Here is a 20,181-nt window from a genome sequence, read left to right on the forward strand (position 1 = left end):
CCCGCCGAGTGTGAATTTCGCGTTGCGGTCGCCCCCGCCGCCGCATGCAAATTGAAATTAATGTCCTTCGCTCCGCTGTCGCTCGACCCGGCCCTGTCATCTTGCCAGTGTGTTTGTTGCGAGTTCAACGAGTGTTTTATAGTTCGCCGCGGGTTGTTTGTGCTGCTGCGGCGGCGGCGGCCAGTTAGTTAAGAGTTAAGTTAAGAGGGCGACGCACCAAAGACATGACTTCCGCATCGCGCTGAGAAACTTATACGTACAGCGTATTAAACCGGAATTAAACACAACTATATGATGCATTCTCGATTGCCACAAATTGCGATAATCCCCAATCGTTTTAATTAAGCGCATGATCAAAACATAGCAATTCATCATGATGTACGCGTGGAATATACATAGTTTGGTTTGGCGAGGTGTGCGCTGATATTTCGGCATGGCGCGAACAATGTAAACACATCTCGACATGATTTGTGTGTGCGCATGGAGCACGAAACTTGGAGAATGGACACATCGAAGTTTCTATTTTGGACGCTTGCCCCCCGCAGGGCAGCGGTGCGCGATTTGCGGCCGATAGTTGGCTAATTGATTGTCGAAATGTATGTGCAACCTATCGGATTACTCTTCGTTCGAGTGGATTTCGGATTTTGCTTCGTTGCTTCATGTTACTTCCTGATGCGTACAGGCATCGCATTTCCACCGAGTGTGCGGGCTGGACGTTAGGAATTCACTACGGTTATTAGATTGCACATAACTAATGAGGATCTAATGAAATTCCACTCGAAACTATTATTAAATAAACAACTTGAGCGCGTCGAGGATAAAATAATGGTGTGAAGTGTTTTCGGATTAGTTGAAGTTCAGCGAACACTCGATATGACCACACTAGCAGCAAAGGTGTGTGTACCGGGCGTATCCGCGCTGAATGTTGGCGAGAGTTGGCCAGTTGACGGCGGCTTATGCGTTTTGCTTGACATACGATTGCAAATCGGAAATCCAGCAACCACCGACGGCGCGCTTGGTTTGGTTGTACATTTAACGTGCATTAAAGTGCATTAGTGCCGAGTTGACTTTATTGGGTGTTTGTTTGTTTGGCCCGGACGAGCGCACGATCGTTAGTTGATTGTCAGGGGCCCGGGATGGCCGGACAAGATAAAGATTATGATTTTATCTACTTTGGTTACATCGCAAACATTTGCGCAGCAAACACAGCGCAAATCCAAATATAAACAGAAAAGTGCGCAGCGCACAACACAAAAACCCCAATGAGGGTTGTAATTGCCGATTTACGTAGATGAAAGACGGAAAAAAAAAACAGGAATACAATTGTTAGTGTATTATGATAAACGATGTGGACGCAGACGGGCGGCGCAAATCAAACGCGGCAAACAAATGAAAATTGGGCGATTTTCCAATCGTGCGTTGCGCGGAATCGAATTACGCATCGCGTCGCATCGACGAGATTAAAAACAAGCACTCATATTGTTTGCGCCAGCCGCCGTAAACAATACGGCAAATCAACGTAAATTTTTTGAGTTTCGGTTAATCCCATGTGCAAGCCGTCCGGTAAAAATATGCATCTTTGATTGCAACACGAGGATAAAAATTCAAATAAACCCTCACGCGCAGAGGCAGCGAAAATATGCAGCGGCGGTTATTGTGAGTAGAAATTGATCGAATTCTTTCCGAAAACACATAAATACCTACAGCGGCATTTAAAACAATTCCAGCCAACTTAACAGAGAAAAAAATCCTCCAACTGATGTAAATATGAATTGATAATCCGGTTTGCTGTTTTGTTTCCGGCAGGAACTCGCCTCGGCTCAACTTAACAGAGTCTGCGGAGAAAATACCGGGATAACTGCGAACAATAACACTCAGGATGTCTCGGCATGAGACAAAAATCAAACAGGCGTCGATGAAAAATGACAAAATTAAGCGCATTGCATGTTGAAGGAAGTGAAATTACATCCCGGATGAGACACGTTAGCGTAATAAAAGCGCACGCCACGAATCTGCGAAACACGTCGTATATATGCTCGACGTGCAGCGATTGTCGGCGGCTGGATGACAGCTGTCTGGCGGCGTAAATAAAAGCCCCTGTAGTGCCGGCGCGCCGCCCCCGCTCCACTTGCCTTCCGCGCCTCATATCCTCGCGAGATTTCGCCGATTCCAATTCGCTTTTCCTTGTTATACAACGTGCGTTCGGCGTGTTGTGCTGTGCCAATCAAACGCCGCTCGCAATCGATAAAAACCCCTGTGGATGTATGTAAGGGCTATGACTATGAGCTATGAGTATTAGCAGTTAATCTCTCGTCCTGGGTTCACTCTGTGATTCGCCTTTTCGCGTTCGGCTCGCTAGCTTTCCGGCGGCGTGCAATTGAATTCATCATTTATGTGCCGCGCCACGCATCTAGATAGATAGTTGGAGCACGTACGGACACTGGCTGGTAAGAAAACTGTAAAGAAAGCGAAATATTTTTAAAGCCGCCGCGTCGAGCACAATGCGATGGGATTCAATGAAACGCCGACCGCTGCGAACATGGACACGTCGCGGAGAGTGAGTAAGGAGCATTTCCGGATGCTGGGCGATCGTCGGTTTTCCAATATACGCTCGCGCGCTGCTTATTGTTTTCGATCGTGAGGCGAACCGAGACGGAAAACGGACAGATGGAAAGATTGAAAGATGGAAAATAAGAGCAAGCGTTATCGGTGCGCGTATGTCATCCCGAACAGCTAGTGTTGTTCCGACCTTCGGGAACGCCGGCTGAACAACTTCGAGACAGGGGGCTGGGACATGTCCGTTGGACAATGAATTTTCTACATTCCCAATAAGAGCTAAGACTATTGCATGTCGGCGGGGAGTCTCAAATCAAAGATCGCACGTAATTTATCTACCTGCCGTGTTTTTCCAAGCAAAAAAACATTTTAATTCATTTTAAATCAATCAATCGACAATAAACTCATAACAAACACCTAGAAGACTAATTCCTCCGGCGGGGCGTGAGCATACCTCATGAATTAATCATTACAAGGTGCATGAAAAGTTAATTGCTGATTAATGACGAGCGACGGATTTTTTTTTCGCACGAAAAAACCAACCGACGTTGATTAGGCCCAGCAGGGGCTCATTATAAATGTTTCAGTGCAATCTTTGCGTTTTTATCAAGAAGCAATAAACCGCCCCCACGATTTATTACCGCACAAAGATATGCGAACATAAACGTAAAAGATTTCACGTGGGAAATGGTGTCGTTACGCGCTACGCCGCCGGCAGTCTACACACTTTATTTTTTGCATAATAAAAATATGTTTTAATGATTTTTTCACGTTATGATTATGCATAGCGGCGGCAGTGGCAGTGGCGGTGGTGGTGGTGCGTTAACATTGACCAGCGCAGTCGACCGCGCGCTTGTTTATTTTCGCTCGCCGAAAGGCGGCGGCGGGCGAAAACAAGAAAGCCCGCGGTTCGCAAAGTAAATATCCTCGGCAGCCGCCGCCGAGAGGCACCGCTGAGACCTGCGCCGGCTTTAAAACGTAAATCACCGCGTAATATTGTAGTGGCAAGTCCGGTCATGATAACGACATAACAAAATCGCTCGCTGTGCGCAATAAGTACCGATTTGGGTTTCAGGCCGCGGGGGGGCGGCGGCGGCGAGAGATATTCGAAAAGCGCGGCCCCGCATTTAAACGGCATTAGTCGCGAGTCATTAGTTCGCTGCGGCATATAAAAAAGTCGCTCCAACAACAAGAAAAATACAAACGGATTTAAATGGTTTATTGTTTTGTTGTATTTTTCGGTCGTTCCATTCGGTCGGCGCTCGCGCGCGCGCGGGCGCTTTTTTCCTCGCTAGATTTATTATCGATGCAATTACCTTTTCGATGCAGGTATTCATTCGCCGCTTAGGCGGGCATGAAAATTGGATATACGTCCAGTGTAATCGGCGATATTCGTAATATCAGTGGATAGCGATGCGGAAAATATTAAAGGACGCTTCAAACTTTAATTTAAAATTCTTTTACTGCTATTATTATCGCATTGCGCTGCAATAATATACAAATTTCAACAATTTCAAGCGCATAGTTTATTTAATTATGAATTTTTGTAATTTGTTTAAAATTTTATTAGCATTCTGTTACTAATAACTACTCGAAGTTATTTTTCAATTAGATTGTATGCATTTTTTTGTTCTCTCGTTTGCGCACAAATTATTGTTTGATTGCAAGATATATAACACTCAATTAAAGGCCGCACTGGAAATCAATAAAGCGATTCGTATGTGTAATTACGGAGCAATTTCCCACATGCACACGCCGGCATTTATTAAGAATAACAAATATTATTCTCCATCGCCCGTCACGAGTGCAAACAAAGCGGTTAATTAACTACAGCCCCCTACTTTACACCACCGCCACTGCTGCTGCAATTTTCAGGTTCGTCTTTGAGTTCACACGCAATTTGGGCGTATTTGAAATTTATGTTTATTTTTTTTTACTCAATGACGAGGCCTTTGTTATTTTCAGCGAGCTGTCGCAATGCATCGCGGCTGCTGCACGTCAGTGACGCTATCGGCGTGAAATTGCACAAATATGCGAACTTCATTCCGGCGGAATGAAAGACTTAACGAAACAAAAAATGTATATATACAGCAGTGTATAGACGTGGCATTGACAGTTTTTTGATTTTAAATTTGCCTAATGGTGGAGCGGAGACGCGCCCGCCTGGCAAACACGAAAATGTTTCGACTCGCCGGGCGTTTTTCGTCCACCACCCGGAAATTGCGCTCTAATAGAAATCACTAGATTACCCGTAGGTAGCCGAAGAAGCAAAACAAATGCAGTAAAAAGCGATTTTTTGCTCGCGCTGCCGCCGCCGCCGGTGAATTATATGTTATTACGAGTTGTGCGCTGTAAAAATAACGCATGCAGGTGTAGAATGAATGTGCATTGTGTACTGAATTTCGAAACTAATTACAGTTTGTAAGTTTCGGACGCGACCGGTTATTACACAATATCGAACTTTGCAGGCATTAGCGCACGAAATCGTAGGAAAATCCGCGTTATTTGCGCCCTGCCCAGCGCCCAACTCGCACGTATCGTAATTAACTCTTTCAATTATTGACGCCGAATCGACCAAATTGCCTGTGATGCGATTTGCTTTTTTTCCGCGCACACAACTTGCTGTTCGATTAGCGCGCGCTCAGTTCAAACCCTTCCAGACTGTGCTTCCGGTATTTTTCATTTCAATAAATTTTAATAAGCGCGCGGGCGCAAAAAAATCGCCGCCAGCTGCAAAGAAGCGCAAAGACAATCGTGCACAAACTAAATTAGCATGTTGTTGCCTTCGTGACTCGCTGCGGCGTTTTCCGTTCAGTTATTATAAATAATCTCGCGAAATAATAACTTTGCTCATTAAAATTCGCTTTGTGTGCGCTCGCCGTCGGCCGGCAGCGAATTCAATTGACATAAAAATCTTTGGCGCACCACTTGTAGGAAAAAAACTCGCAATTAAAGTCTGGACAGCAGCACCCCGAGCCGGGACGGGATTATAAACATCGAATGGTCATTAAGCGCGCGCAGGCAGCAATAGCACAGCTTGACCCTTTGACCTCCAACCACTCTCTTTCAGAATTTTAATAATGTTTCAATTTTTAGTTTCGGAATAAAAACGGCAGCGCGCCGAAATTGTTTAACTCCGTGCGCTCCTTTATTACTTATTACCCTCGGGAGTGAAGTAATCAAAAACTGCCCCCAGGCATAAAGTGCTACAATGGCTAATAAAACTAAATAATAGTTGGCATGGCTTAATGTCTTATTGTTCATTTATGAGCGCCGGCGTGGCGTTACGAGTGCGTCCAAAGACCGCTGCCGCCGCCGCACTTACCACACCGCCACGGCCCGGCGGACCGTGTTAAACCCGGACGCGTTTGACAAATTTAATTCCGAAACGCGAAAATTGTTTCGAAAGTTCGCGCCATCTCGCCACCTCGCCGCTGCGCATTTTAATGCGACGAGGATCATTAATCCGTTTCGTTGTTAAAGTCCGCCGCGCATGCGCCCCACGACTATGATTCGCATGAAAATTCAAATTCAAAAAGTTTAAACACTTAAAATCTGTTTGTTCGTTTAAGTGCAGCTCATTGCCTTTGTAATTACCGAACGTGACGTCGCGTTTATTACGGAATTTATTTTATTGTGCGCTGGCTCTTCAAATTAACAATATCTATACATTGTTGTTGTACGAGAAATTTTAATAAAGTCGTGTTAGTCATTCCGTATCGAATATTTAAACCCGCGCATTTTGTTTGCTCGACACAGATATAAAAACGAGCGGGAAAGTTGTCCAAAGAAAAATGAGCTCAATCTGTCCAAGAGGCTGAGGGAAGGCGCTCGTCGGTGGAAAAGTGTGTAAACCACTGTAGAAAGATTTCGTGAGTTTAATTGTCTAATTACCATCTAAATTGCTACTTTTCTCCGCTCTTGGCCGATCCACGCGCAGAAGGATTCGCCCGAACACACATAAAGCGGCGGGCGCGGAACGTGGGGTAGCAAACTTGGGGACAGTTTAAGCTGCGCAATTTTTAAGAGTCCGCCGAATAGAAATATAAAGAGCACGCCGAGTCGAGAGTCCGGACGCGACTTTTTTCCTCTCCTTCTTCTCCTTTTTGATTATTTTAACATCGGGGAGAGCAGGTAGGATTCGTACAGTAGGAGCATTCGTACAGTCCTTATTCCTACCACTGTAGAATACTTTGACAGGTCTGTGTTTGTGTGCGTGAGACCCACTCGCACGCATAGGTTACTCGCGGGGTGAGACGTCAGTGCAGCCGCCGGCTTCGACGCAACGAGTCGTAACGTGATTTCGCGCCAAGTAAGTATTTTTTTGGTTATGTTTTTAAACATCTTTGTTTATTCACGCTTTATTCCTATTGTAAAAGTGAATGTACACAGTTTGTGAAGGAATAACTTAGTTTAGCATGTAAATATAGATTTTGGCCCAGTTTCAGCGGTTATTTTTATTTTCGATATTAATTGTTTTTTTTGGTGTTGGGGAACCTTCGTACAGGTAGGGGGTGGGGTAGATTCGTACGTGTACGAATGCTCCCCGTGCCTGACTGGACATTTAAATGTATCTATTTTTCAGTAAAATCTAATATTGTTACAGAACCATGCCGCGAATATATATTAAAAAGGGGACGAGGACGGGAGAGGTAGATGAAGGTGCAATAGAATCGGCGATAAAAGAAGTTTTGGATAAGACATTATCTATTAGAAAATCTGCACAAAAATATGGCGTCAAACCAACAACACTCGAAAGTCGTCTGAAAAAGTTTCATCAACAAGAAGCTGCCGAAAATATGCCTACCCGTGCGTTCACTTCCAAGTTTACGTCAAATCAGGTGTTTTCAACTGAGGAGGAAGCCCTTTTAAACAATTACATTATTGAATGCTCCAAAATGCACTACGGTCTGACGATCATCCAGGTCAGAAAATTGGCATATGAGTTTGCAAAAGCCAATCAGCTTAATTTTCATCCGAGTTGGCATCATAATAAAATGGCTGGTAAAGAATGGTTGGATAGTTTCCGCAGGCGAAACGGAAACCTGAGTCTTAGAAAGCCTGAAAATACCAGCGCCGCTAGATCATTTGCTTTTAACAAGACTGCTGTAACTGATTTTTATAATAACCTTGAAAAGGTTCTAACAAAGTACAAATTTACTTCAGATCGTATTTTTAATTTTGATGAGTCCGGAATTTCCACAGTGCTGAGCACACCTAAAGTTTTAGCTGAAAAGAATCAAAAACAAATAGGCCAACTTGTGTCAGCAGAGAGGGGAGAACTAGTTACATTTGGAGGAATAATTTCAGCTAGTGGTAATACAATTCCACCACTATTTATCTTCCCGAGGGTTCACTTCAAGGACCACTTTATGACAGGTGCACCAGAAGGAAGCCTGGGAGTTGCAACAAAAAATGGATGGATTACTTCTGCTATATTTATAGAGGTACTGAAACACATCCAAAAGAAATCGTCGTGCTCTAAAGATAATCCCATTTTGTTGCTTGTCGACAACCATGAGAGCCATGTGACTATTGAAGCTGTAAACTATGCTCGTGATAATGGGATTATTTATCTATCCTTTCCACCCCACACGACACATCGTCTCCAGCCTTTAGACATCGGAGTATTTGGACCGTTTAAGGCTAAACTCAAGATAGCTTTTAACGATTGGCACGTGAATAACCCAGGCAAAACCCTCAATATATATAATATACCACGACTGGCTAAGATAGCATATTTTGAATCCTTTACTGGTAAAAATATCACTCATGCCTTTGAGAAGGCCGGAATATGGCCTTTTAATAGGTTAGCTTTTCTGGCGACGATGATTACAGACAGAGTTTATTCAACAAAACCTTCCAAGTTGTTCATCATCTGTGTCTCCATCTTTGCTATCACCTACAACAGTAACAGATTGCTGCTGTGGGGTTGATCACCCCAGAGTTAGTCAGGCCATATCCTAGAGTGGAAGAGATTCAATAAAGAAAACAAGGAAAGGAAAGCTAGGCACTAGGATACAAAAAGATAGACTGGCAGAAATAGAAAAAGGAAGACTATTGAAGAAGCAAGTGCAAGAGAAAAAACAAAAAGCTAAGGCCATCAAAGCTCTACATCTTGTCTTAGATGCAGATAACGCATCTTCAATAAAGAGGAAATCTCAATCGAAAGAGTCATTTAATTTAAAGAAGCAAAAGAAAACTACAAAGACTGATAATGAAGCAAATGCATATTATATGATACCTATGAATACCTAAATAATATATCTTGGTTCTTAATACAAAAATGCTGATTCTGTGTTAAATTGATCTCAATAAATGATTAAATTTAATCAACAATTGTTTATTTTCTTTGACTGTATGAAGGTACCCCATCATGTACGAAAGTACCCACACTATGCACGAAGGTACCCCGTGTGTGGGGTACTTTCGTACGATTTCCATTTTGGAAAACTGATCATAATTCTGTCTGTGTGATTTGTGACGGAGCTGTACCATACTATAATTATAGGCAGATATATAGGCTATATAGGGACATTAAACTTATTCGAATATATTATATAGTTTAGTTTTAATATGGCGTCAAGTAAAAATGTACGAATCCTACCTGCTCTCCCGGCACGCGCAGTAACGTTGTTAAAAAGTATTAAATTCAAAACAAAATTGCAGCAAAAGCGGCTGTTTGCCTCTCTGATAGTTTCGCCGTGATGTCGCCCCCATTACGGGGGCGAAAACAATACGGCGATACGTTTACGGTTCATGTATTCGAATTGCACGCGCCGTTGCTGATGCTGATGCGCTCTGCTCGACCCGCGACCAAGCTCCTCTCTTCGCAACACAGAAGTAGATACACTTAGCCGCCGCCGGGAGCCGGCAAGAATGCCGGCGCTCTCGTAATTGACTGCGCACTACCCAGCAGGAAGCACTAGCGCCGGCAACTTCTAGGACAACAGATGTAAATTTAGCAATTTTAGATTACGTCCGCAAATTAGACGCCACCGGGCGCCGCCGGGCGAAAAAACCGTCGAGCAATAAGCCGGAGTGCCTCGGTCGTCTCGACATCTAATGAAACCACGGAATTTAATATAAAATTCGCAGCGCGCACGGGTTGTTATTAAAAATATTCGCAAGTATGTGGAGGGCGCGCACTTAGAGGAACAAATGCCACTATGTGACGCTTTCTAGTTGCTGGGAGTAAACTAGGGGGGCGGCACATGACGTAAAATATGTTCGACATTTCTCACAAGTGCGCATTATGAGCGAAATTCATTTTCCAATATTCACGAGGCGAAAAAATCTACATGCGGCAAATTTATAAGCACGCGCATGTTGGACGCCGCCGCTCCTCGATCATGAATAACAATGGACTTGGCCTCCGCTGCTATGGCATGTTTTTCGCGTTCCGTCAAACTCTTACGCTCATAGCACATGGGGAATTCCTATTATGTCCAGCCATAAATCTATTTTTAACTCGTGTTTTATTTCGCAAAATTTTCAGTTTTAAGTCAGACTTCTGTTGAAATTTTAGTTAAAACTTACTTAGCCAAGTTTAAAAATATTTTTATCATTACTTTAAAATAGTTTGCTGATAATTTTCCCGAACAAGGTGTAAAAACGCGTGAAATTTTGCGTGTGAGAAAGTAATTAATTAATTTAAGATAAATTGCTTGATTGTGAACGTGAATGTGTACTTGGAACTAATTTTTGCGTTGAATGTTTAGATTTGCGTGTCGCGCCGGAATCAAAGGTACGTCCGCAGTCGACGAATATCGAATTCAATACTTAAAATAAATAGAAAGCGCTTGCGAAGTGTAAAAGCTTTCAACAGTCGTGCACAAATGTAATTGCACGCCGAGGCGACAGTCCGCCCCCATTCAGACGCCGTCGACGAGATAACTGTTTGTTTGCCATCTAAAAACATGCTGGGAGTGAAAGGAGCCGATCGCTCCGCGCAAATAATTAAAAATAACTAAAACTAGTTGCTGTGTACAGCGGCAAGTTTTCGCACTTTGTCAAGATCGCGAATCGCGCGCCGATGTTATTCCGCACATTCGCAATTATTTCGTGTCTGTTTGCGAACGCTTTTAATTAAAATTCATCGCAAAAATGAATAATAAATAGCGCACAAAAGGCGACCTAATAAAAGTAAACATTAAGCGGAGACGTGCAAACAGCAAAAAATAAACTTTAAATAATGTAAGATGTTCGTTTGACGGCGGCTGCTGCGGCGGCAGTGACGAGAGCGCTCTTCGCATCGAGAGACGACTAACGAAAAGGCACACAAGCACAACCACCACCACCACTCGCGTCCGAACGAGAGACATTTATTGGAATATTAAAATATGAAGCGCTGCGGAGATAAAGCGGGGCACGCAGCACAAAAAAATGGAAAATAAACGAATTCGCTCCTCGTTCGTCGGCTCGTCGGCGCGTCGTCTCGCCGATGAAACGAATTGAAAGTCCCCTACTTCTTCAGCGCTGGAGAAGGATGCGAGGCACTCCTTTTGAATATGTAAAGAGTTTGTTTATTCCGAGGGGCGCGTATCGAAATGCATAATCGTAAACGAAGACGGATAACTTGGAGCGGGCGACTCGCGCGCGCAATTTGTCGCCGCCGGCCGCGAATTCGCATAAACAATAAATTATCTCAACCGCATCGGGAAACGGAATACACGCCGCAGCGTTGTCGCATCGGGGGATCATCGAAATGGCGCACGACGCGCCAACACGAAACATGCACAAAAGCAGCTCGCGCACAAAGGCAAGATTTTAATTTAGATGCAACTCTCGTGTGTGCCAGCTTTTTTTTTGCACTCCAGCGCACCACTTGGAACATTAAAACAAATTTCGGACACCAATTTCACATACTTTCTGAACTAAACACACTTTTGAAACGTGTACTTACCGGCTAAATTAAAACATAGTCCAAAACTTATATAATAATAAGCATAATATAAATAAAATTACCGCCGAAAACACGACTTGCCCTTTAAACTAAACGTAAATAATGCGTAACTGAAAATTTATCATCAACTATATTTATTTCGCAGGTGGGCAGTGTTTTTTTTTTTGCGCACCGATGTGATTTACTGTAATTTCTTACTTGCGGCAGTGCTGTATTATCAGATCATTAGTGGAACAATAAAACTAATACGAGTTCTTGTCGGGGTCGGCCCAGCGACCATAAACAAAGCGCGTGCACGGCGGGCGTAATTTAGGAAACGTGCAAATGAATTTATTACGCATAAACGGGTTTCAATTAAATGAATTGCGAGCGATCACGTGAAAATGGTTGATATATGAATGTGGGTGACGTGCCCGCGGGCAATTAACGAATTTTTTTGCGTGCACCCTCGATTTTCACTCCAATTCCGCGCGCGGCTTGCATTCGCAACGCTGCACGCTCACGACCTACGTGCGCATGTTTTCTATTTAGCAACAATGGTATTATACCCAGCCGCAGTAATCTAAAATGCTGAAATTAATTAAAGATTTGCGCTGGGCGAGTCCAGAAGGCAACAAGTTGCGGCGCATGTTCACGCCGCGGGTGAAAAATAATTAGACGAATGTTGAATGTCGATTGTAAGTAAATGTTGCGTTTATTTTTTTGTTTCTGCAGCGTGTGCTTGTGCCAGCTTCACCTCAAAACCCACCCCCGCGCAAATGTGAATAAAGGTGACATATGACGCCATATAAACTCTCCGAAGCGCGACATTTATATTGCAAATGTGATGTAATATGCTCGTTTCACTGTCTCGCGTCTAACGTGGGCCGTTACCATTCGGTTATTGCGCCCACGTCGCATCTTTATCATTACTTTTTGATCGACCGCTTGGAAAAAAAACTTTTATACTGACCCCATCGGGTTTAATGAAGTTGCATTGGTCGAGTGGTGTAGATATTACAAACTCAATTTAATTATCAGTCCGGCTGGTGGTATTTCCGCGTCATTTCCGTGCAACTTTCGCACCTACAACGCTTTTCCATTTCCATCACGTCGCGTTGTGTTCGGAGGCATATTTTGTCGGATTTATTTCATTACCTTTGCCGAAAGTCACTCACGCAGAACAATAACTATTCGAATCATCCGCACAGTGAAGTAATAAATTATTACATCGCCCGAATGTAAGTTTTGCGCGCGCGACAATAAATCCACGTGTAATTTACGATCAAAAATAATCGAAAAATTAATTAACCAAGTCGTAAATTCAATAAAACGCAGCACCGCGTTCGAAATAATTATAATGCGCCATCGCTCATGCTAGCAGATGAAGCAGATAAAAATTAAATAGAAAGCCACACGTCGCAAATAACATGTGTAACGTTCGAATGTTTGGCCAGCTTGTCGGTCGAATCCGGTCTGGTTTTATCCTGGTTGCCTCGGGGCCGGCGAGGGAATAAAACGGGCATCGGTCCCGCGCGTAACACTCCCGGATGCATTCCGCGCTGCTGGGGTCGCGCGCTCGTTTTGATTAATTTATAATGAAAAACTGGTACGCCACGCGGGCAAAGTTGCTCGTATTTATGGTATTGTGATGCGCGAGGGCGGCGTGCGCTATCAACTTACGTTGGCGCGATAGGATTAATGCAGCGCGCGCTAGTTAGTCCCAAGCGCGCAAAAATACCGCCGCTCGTAATGCTTTATGAGCCGCGGGTTTTAACATCTGTCCGGAACTGTCGGTGCAAAGAGATTTAAACGCCGCGCGCCGGGGATGGATCACGCATCAAAAGGCCACTCCTATTAACACCGAAATTAATAAACAAAACCACAACACTTCAAATCCTTTTTTTTTTCTCTACCTGCGAGTTTATTCAACTTTTCGGCCAAAAAATAAAATTTTTAAAAACTGAGTTTATATTTCTGTGTGTTTTACTAATTGAAAATTTTATTTGAAAATTTAAAGAACACTAAATGACTAAAATGACTTATCGATCAATTTTCGATTACTTTCACGGCTGTGTGCGGCAGGCAAATAAAACTGGAGGTAATTTTATTGCGAAAGTAGCGTTTGATGAAAGAGTTTTTGACGTTGATTAAACATGTGAATAAATTTAATATTGAAAACCGCCTACAAAGCAAACATGCTCCTTAATCAAATACTAGCTGCACGCCTAACAAGACCTGTACAAATGCGTTTTTATTTGCGCGCGCCCGTTTTGATCTCGTTTCTCTCGTATCAATCAAAAGTTTGCTGTCTTCGGCTGGAGACAAACAAACAATCCGTGTGCATCGTCCACTAAAAAAAATCCCCCAGTAATATTTCCACATCTTTTATTTCCGCGGATAAATCACTAGTCGCTCCTTTTTCTAATTCTATCAATATGGGAGGTAACAGAGCGATGCGCGTCAATCACGCGCGTGACATACGACGTGGCGCCCAGTTAAATAATTAAACAACGAAAATGATGATTGCGCGCGATGTCAATAATTCATGCGGAGGGTGTCGCCGCCGCCGCATGCACCGGCCACCATGCCGCTTACTTATGCAAGCGTGCGCGCGCGAATTTCAATTTGCACCACGTTTGCCGCACGAATGCACGACGTAAGAGGAAAAGCTGTGCGGCGAGAGATGGCCGCCTCCTTTGCCACAGCGACGGCGAAGTATCATAGTGCGATCTGGTCTCGTGCAGCCGTCGCGAATGACGAGAGATAAAATATTCAACGGCAGACAGTTGATGCGAGTGGGTGGCTCGCACAGCAGATGCATGAACAAACCGCTAGGACTACCGCCGACCTTAAAATAGAAATATTCGGCATGTAAATTCATGCGAGCGAAGCGTAATGGATATCTTGTTAATGTCGTACTCTTCAATGAAGCGCAAGTTATGAATTTTAGATTGATGGTGGACGATTTAAGTCGCCGAGAAGGAGAAACGTTCTTAAGAATAATACAGGATCCTTCATTGTGTATTCCAAGGGGTGATTCAACAGCATTGTCGGGTTAATAACGTTAATGGCCGATATCACTCTGTGGATATCTTCATTAGCTCGTGTTTGCTTTTCCGAGAAACAACAAAAGCGCACCCTCCGAAAATCGCGTGCACTATCCCGCCGCCGCCGATATATTTTACGTACGAATGTTGTTTGTTTGGCGAGGGGATGTTTTCTGGTCGCCCCGGTTATTGTCGTGCCGGATAACGACTGGAGTCTGGCGGGGCTGGCGCCATCCGACGCGAATAAATTATTGCGATATGTTTTGGCGTTTTTCGTCAGGGGCCGCGGGGGCAGACCTCGTGGCGGCGCTCGCGGAACTTTTTATTGCCGCATCGACATCGACGTCTGCACGTCTGTCGAAAAGAGGGAGAGTTTTGTATGTGTCGAGGGATGCTGTGGGTATAGATTGTAGTTTCGGCGCTGCCGCCAAAAAACTCATAAACTGAATATTTCCACCAACGCGACGCGGAAGCGAAATGATACTAATATTTATATATACATCCATACCGGCGGCGGCGGCGAGTAAACAACAGCGGAGCAATAAACGCGAAATAATTACGCCGACACGTGATACTGAGCGATAATAAAACGCGGTGATAGATTGGTATGCGGCCAGAAAAGGTGGTAAAGTCAATTAAACTATGAAATATGAAACACAAGCGACGCGCAAAAAAAAAAAAAACCTACGCCCATCGACGATTAATCAAACAATCTAACGCTTTCCAATAGTGTGCCGGTTTTGTCATTAGGTCGGTGCGCTTTTTACTACGTCTTACTACACGCGCTGTAGTTTATCATTCCAATTGCGGATGGCACACTGCGGTCGAAAGTTATTTCCTATTAGGGCTGAGTGAAGGGCTATCCGTTCGGGCGCGCAGCGGAAGAAAAATAAAGCGTCCCCAAAGGAAACGCAACGTCGCGGCTAATAAAAACAAAACGAATTCATAAATGAAGAATGAATGCGCACAAACAAAAATACCGCGCTACCAATAAAAAAGAAATGTAGAAAAATGAAACGCGCGCGCGTGTGCAAGAAAAAGTTGAAAGCCTCAATAAAAAAGTAAAACGCGCAATAATAACAAAGCGCGAAATGGAAAATTTATGAATGCGGATGATTTATTATGCCTCACATTCGGATCGCTGGCGGGCGCGCTGTGTAACGCACGTATTGCTAGTGGGACAGAAACTTTACACCAGCGAGAGGTGCACTTCACCGGGTCGCGTTCATGAATTCTTTTGTACGCCGCCAAATGGGAAATAATCAAGTTTTACCGGTTTCTTTAGTTTAGGCACTCGTTACCTCCTGGTTAGCGGCGTATTGAAAGCATGATTGCTGGATTTAACGGCGGCGTTTAATTTTCGGTCGACCGAAAGTTTCGTAATTAATTTCGGCGAACTTTTTACGCGTTGCGTAAATAGTGCCGAAACTAAAATTTGTCCACACCACCCGCCTTGAATAATTAACAGACGGATTAAGTTTATACCCAATTTGTGCGTTGTGCGGAGCCGAAAATGCATTCATGCATGCGGAATTGTTATTAATGCGTTGTGTAAATGTAATAAAATACGAGCACGGCGCCCCGGAGAAAGTTGTGCGCGACACGTGCATTTGTTTCCATTCGAGGCATGTTCATTTGTCCCGTTAGGGTCGCGCCGGCGGCTGGAAAAACAACCCCGGCGTTGTTATCCGCGTGCGCATTTCACAGAAGCGCTCGTAATTAGCGCGCTAGAGGAAAGGATCTAATCCTCGTCCTAATCCGCTGAAAAATGCGTATATTTTCTAATGAAAAGCGCGCGAGCGTTGATTTCTCGCGTAACGCGCCTGTTATCACCAGGGTCGGCGGTCCCTCGCGCGCCGAAAAAGGGTTAAATTATGGATATTAATGGAAACACGAGCGCGCGTTTAATTGAAGTTGTAGTAACAGCGGGGGCGTAAATCGCGTAAAGTATTACGTGATGCGATGGGAACGCTCGTGTGTGCTGCGTGCTGTGTGGGAAAAGTCGATCCAGGACACGAACAGGAAAGCGGCGGGCACGGCAAGGAGAAAAAATCGCGCTCGCGCGCGTACAGATTGCGGCGTTCAACTTGCGCGCGTGCACTTCATTCTTCCTCCACCCCCGGCTTTTTAGGTGTTACTTCCTTCTCACTTACTTGCGGACGCCGTCGGGCGATGCGCTCGACGCTTCCGCGAGCTCGTTACACGCAGGAAACGTCTTTATTTAGTTTCATTCGGCGTGGTGAGCGCGTTTATTCCTGATTTCCTCGTCGCGCGCGAAACCGAGCGAAACAGGCGGGGATTGTCTGAAAAAGACGGCAGGCGGAAGGCGGAATTAACCATCGACGCATCGCTCCTTAACAAGATTTGCGATTACTTGTTATTGTTCGGGAGCGAACGCCTCCACGCGCTCGTTAACGTCGGCGCACATTCTCGCGGATTTTTATTACTACGACAACGAACGACCAGCTGTAAATACAACTCACCACCGCCCCGGTGTGTTTCTCGAGCAGCGGACGAATGCGACAAACGCGCAGCAAATAAAAGCAAAATACGATGTCGTTGCCGCATCGAATCCTCGATCTAATGGAAATTTACGACGGGCCGAAAAGTTGCTCGCGCTGAGAGAACTCACTCACCTGCAACAAGAAGACAGAATTATTTATTCAATAAACACGACCGGCAAATAAAAAAATGTAATGCATGCGGCTGCAAAAAGGAGGAGCAGCGCTGGAATTGATTTAAAGCACCGCCGGGAGTTGGCCAAGTTATGCCTTTTGTAATAAAGTAGATAATTTATTATTCATTGAGCCGCAGCGCGCTTCTCATGATAACAATTGCCGATAACACTATGCTTCTTCAATTGTGGGCTAGCAGTACAAAGCGCGCACAATACGAACATCATGGTTTCATGTAATATCATATGTCGACATGAAAAGCAAAAAATTAACTACTTATTGATGTTTCACGATGTAACAATAACATTTTTTTGCGGGCATTTACGAGAAAACTTTCGTTAGACACGTACAAAAGTTTTCTATCAGAAAATTGAATTTTATTTTTTATATTATTTCTTAAATTTTAAAAATTCATCGCTTGAAGTTGTAATTATATAAGTTTTGTATCAAAACGTTGTATTTAGATATAAAAGACTCAAATTTGCTCGATGAAAGTGCTCCAAATTGCCATCAAGCGATGCTTTAGTTCCCCTCGCATTATGTAACAGAATCATCAAAATAATGTAAAAGATAATGGCCGCATTGTTCGACCGACCAGCGAACATGCAAGTGTTGTATATAAGCCGGGCACAACACGAAAAAAAAGGAATAGTCGATTGAGACGATATCGGCACGCGCGCGCCGCACATATCTACAAAGCCATAAAACAAGCCGGAGCCACCCCCGGCGGCTGGGTGTGCGAATGAATTGATGGGCGAGTGGAAAAGCGATGAGGAACGCAATCGCAGCAATTGATTCCCGTCGAGTCGCTTCGCAATCGCGGCGCGTTATCAATCAATCAACTTCGCGGCCGCGATCAATCATACGAAACGTACGCGCGGCACGCAGCGACCTACAAGACAAGATTCAACAATAATGCAGCCCACCGCCGCCCACCGCGGCGCCGCCACTTCATCTCCATTGCGTCGATAAAAACAAAACTTTTCCCTTGCGAATGCGGCACGCATTGTAAAGCCGGGTGAATCAAAACAGTTGAAATGACGTTAAGTTTGATGTTGTGGGGGGTAAACTCAAAACGCAGAGGGTGGGCTTACGCTCCCTCGCTTCCTCCGCGCACACGCGCTTTATATTTTCGATAAATCTTATTTCCCCGCGTTTTATTTTTATCAATTTATAAAAATCAGCCACCAAATAAAAGAATTGTACGAAAGTGGATGTCGAACGCCCGCGCAGCGCAGGAAAGGAATAAACACCCCTCGCGGAAAAAACAACTTTGAGAAAGTGCCCGCACGAAACACAGCACAACAGGAACAAGAGAAAAAAATAAACCGGCAAAGAAAAAAAGCAAAAAAATAACGCGCACTGAGGAAAAGTGAAGAAAGGATAACTGTGTTTTTTACATTTTCTAAGTTATATACTCGTCGTAGTAAAAAGATGCACTTTGGACAAGCGAAGGAGGCAGCCAGGCAAGCGAAGCGGACGAAAGGGCGGCGGGGTGGTAGCGCGCCGCCGCCGCAGCAGCAGCGTAACTCGCACGAATACTTTTTAAGGACGCCGAGATGACGACGGCTGAAAAGTCCTTTTACGTGTTTCGTATAATGTAACGTATATATTTTTCTTGCTTGGCAAATTTCGCGCCGCTTTTCATTTCGCTGCGAAGCGCCTCGCGAATATTTGGCGCACTGCATTCTTCGGCGGCGGCGGCGGCAGGCTTCCGTTTATAGTTCGCGTGCATTTCGCGGCGATGCGCGCCCCTCTTCAATTCGCACGCGTTTGCACACTCACTTAGCGAGAGCCTCGGCTTGGGACCTCGAGGGCCGGCATGGAGACACTCCACTGAACAGATATATTTGCAGAAAAAAGGAGCTAGCGGCGTGAAAAGGAGCGCAATCTAGGATGAAAAAGTTAGCCAAAAGCAGCGTAAAGTGAACAAACAAGATGACACAAAACTGTTTATACTACATGTTACCATCAAATATTATTGGCGCAATTTTTAAACTCGCGCATGCGCAATCAATTTTTTTTTTAAGAAAAGCTAAATTTTCACAATAAACGCGTATTTATTTTGTTTTTAACATGTTATCCTTTCCTTTGCTGACAGCATTATCCAGTCAAATTAACTACAACATCTCGGAACAACATGAAAAGCCTTTTTATTTACTCCCTGCCTCGCGTTTTTTCAGAGACAGCGCTCGCGCTCAGCAAAAGTAAAAAATGTAAAGAGCATTTACAAGATGTAGACAGGAAAGTTTTGTTCGGTAGTCGCACACGGCACGGCACGGCAGGTCCCCAAGCCGTGAAACTGCGCAAAGAAACGAAATGTAAACGAGATTTGCGCGAAACTGCAGACCTGCGAAACGAAAAAAGTTGATGATGTGCAAGTGATGTACAGTTCTTCACGTATACAACGCAAGAATCAGCCGCTCGCACGGGACCCGACAAGATCCAGCTAATTTCATTTAATACACGACCCATCAACGCGCAGATTACATTCCGGCGCCGTATTTTTATTTATGCCGCGTCGAGATTTGACTTATTGCATTACGTCCGCCCGACGCGATTTTCATAAATAGGTTTGCGCAATAAATTCGCGATGAAAATGTTGTAGTGATGATGATTTCGAGCGCGGGTGGTATTATTATTGTAGGGCGCAGGCGGCAAAAAGGCCAAGAACCCGAAACGAATTTATCCGGGGCCTCGAGCGATGTCAATGAACGTGCAAATTCAACAAATGTGTGTTGCACAAGGTGTCCATGCCCGGAAAACCCTCTCGGCGTCTAATTGCTGTCTTCCGCTTTGTTCGTGCACGGCTCGCCTGCTGATGACACCCTGTGGCGAGAGGACTATCAACTCGCCGAGCGGGTCACATTCGCGTCGAATTCGAGCGCCCTACATCAAATTCCGTTCATCATGTACGTTTAGTACTATTTAGTTATCCTCGGGTATATGGCCCGAAAGTATGAAGGACGCATACTAATGCAGTTTATTCATTTATAAACGAACCACTTTTCCTCTT

The 20,181-nt window shown here is 44.4% G+C and overlaps 2 protein-coding genes across 2 annotated transcripts in view; one reads left to right on the top strand and one right to left on the bottom strand.

Moving 5' to 3' along the window:
- Positions 1-20,181, bottom strand: part of LOC135803871 (uncharacterized) — a 63,456-nt gene that overhangs the window by 10,844 nt on the left and 32,431 nt on the right. The window lies entirely within an intron of this gene.
- On the top strand, positions 6,685-8,492 carry LOC135793336 (uncharacterized). The gene is made up of 2 exons (XM_065304257.1): positions 6,685-6,868; positions 7,163-8,492. Exon 2 carries the CDS (start codon positions 7,167-7,169, stop codon positions 8,490-8,492), a length of 1,326 nt encoding a protein of 441 aa, XP_065160329.1. The 5' UTR covers positions 6,685-6,868; positions 7,163-7,166.

This window comes from Atheta coriaria, unplaced genomic scaffold (assembly GCF_025399875.1).
Source record: "Atheta coriaria isolate IRGN ID8LTWV9N9 unplaced genomic scaffold, Caltech_Dcor_3.1 hic_scaffold_1_pilon, whole genome shotgun sequence".
Lineage (NCBI taxonomy): Eukaryota > Metazoa > Arthropoda > Insecta > Coleoptera > Staphylinidae > Dalotia > Dalotia coriaria.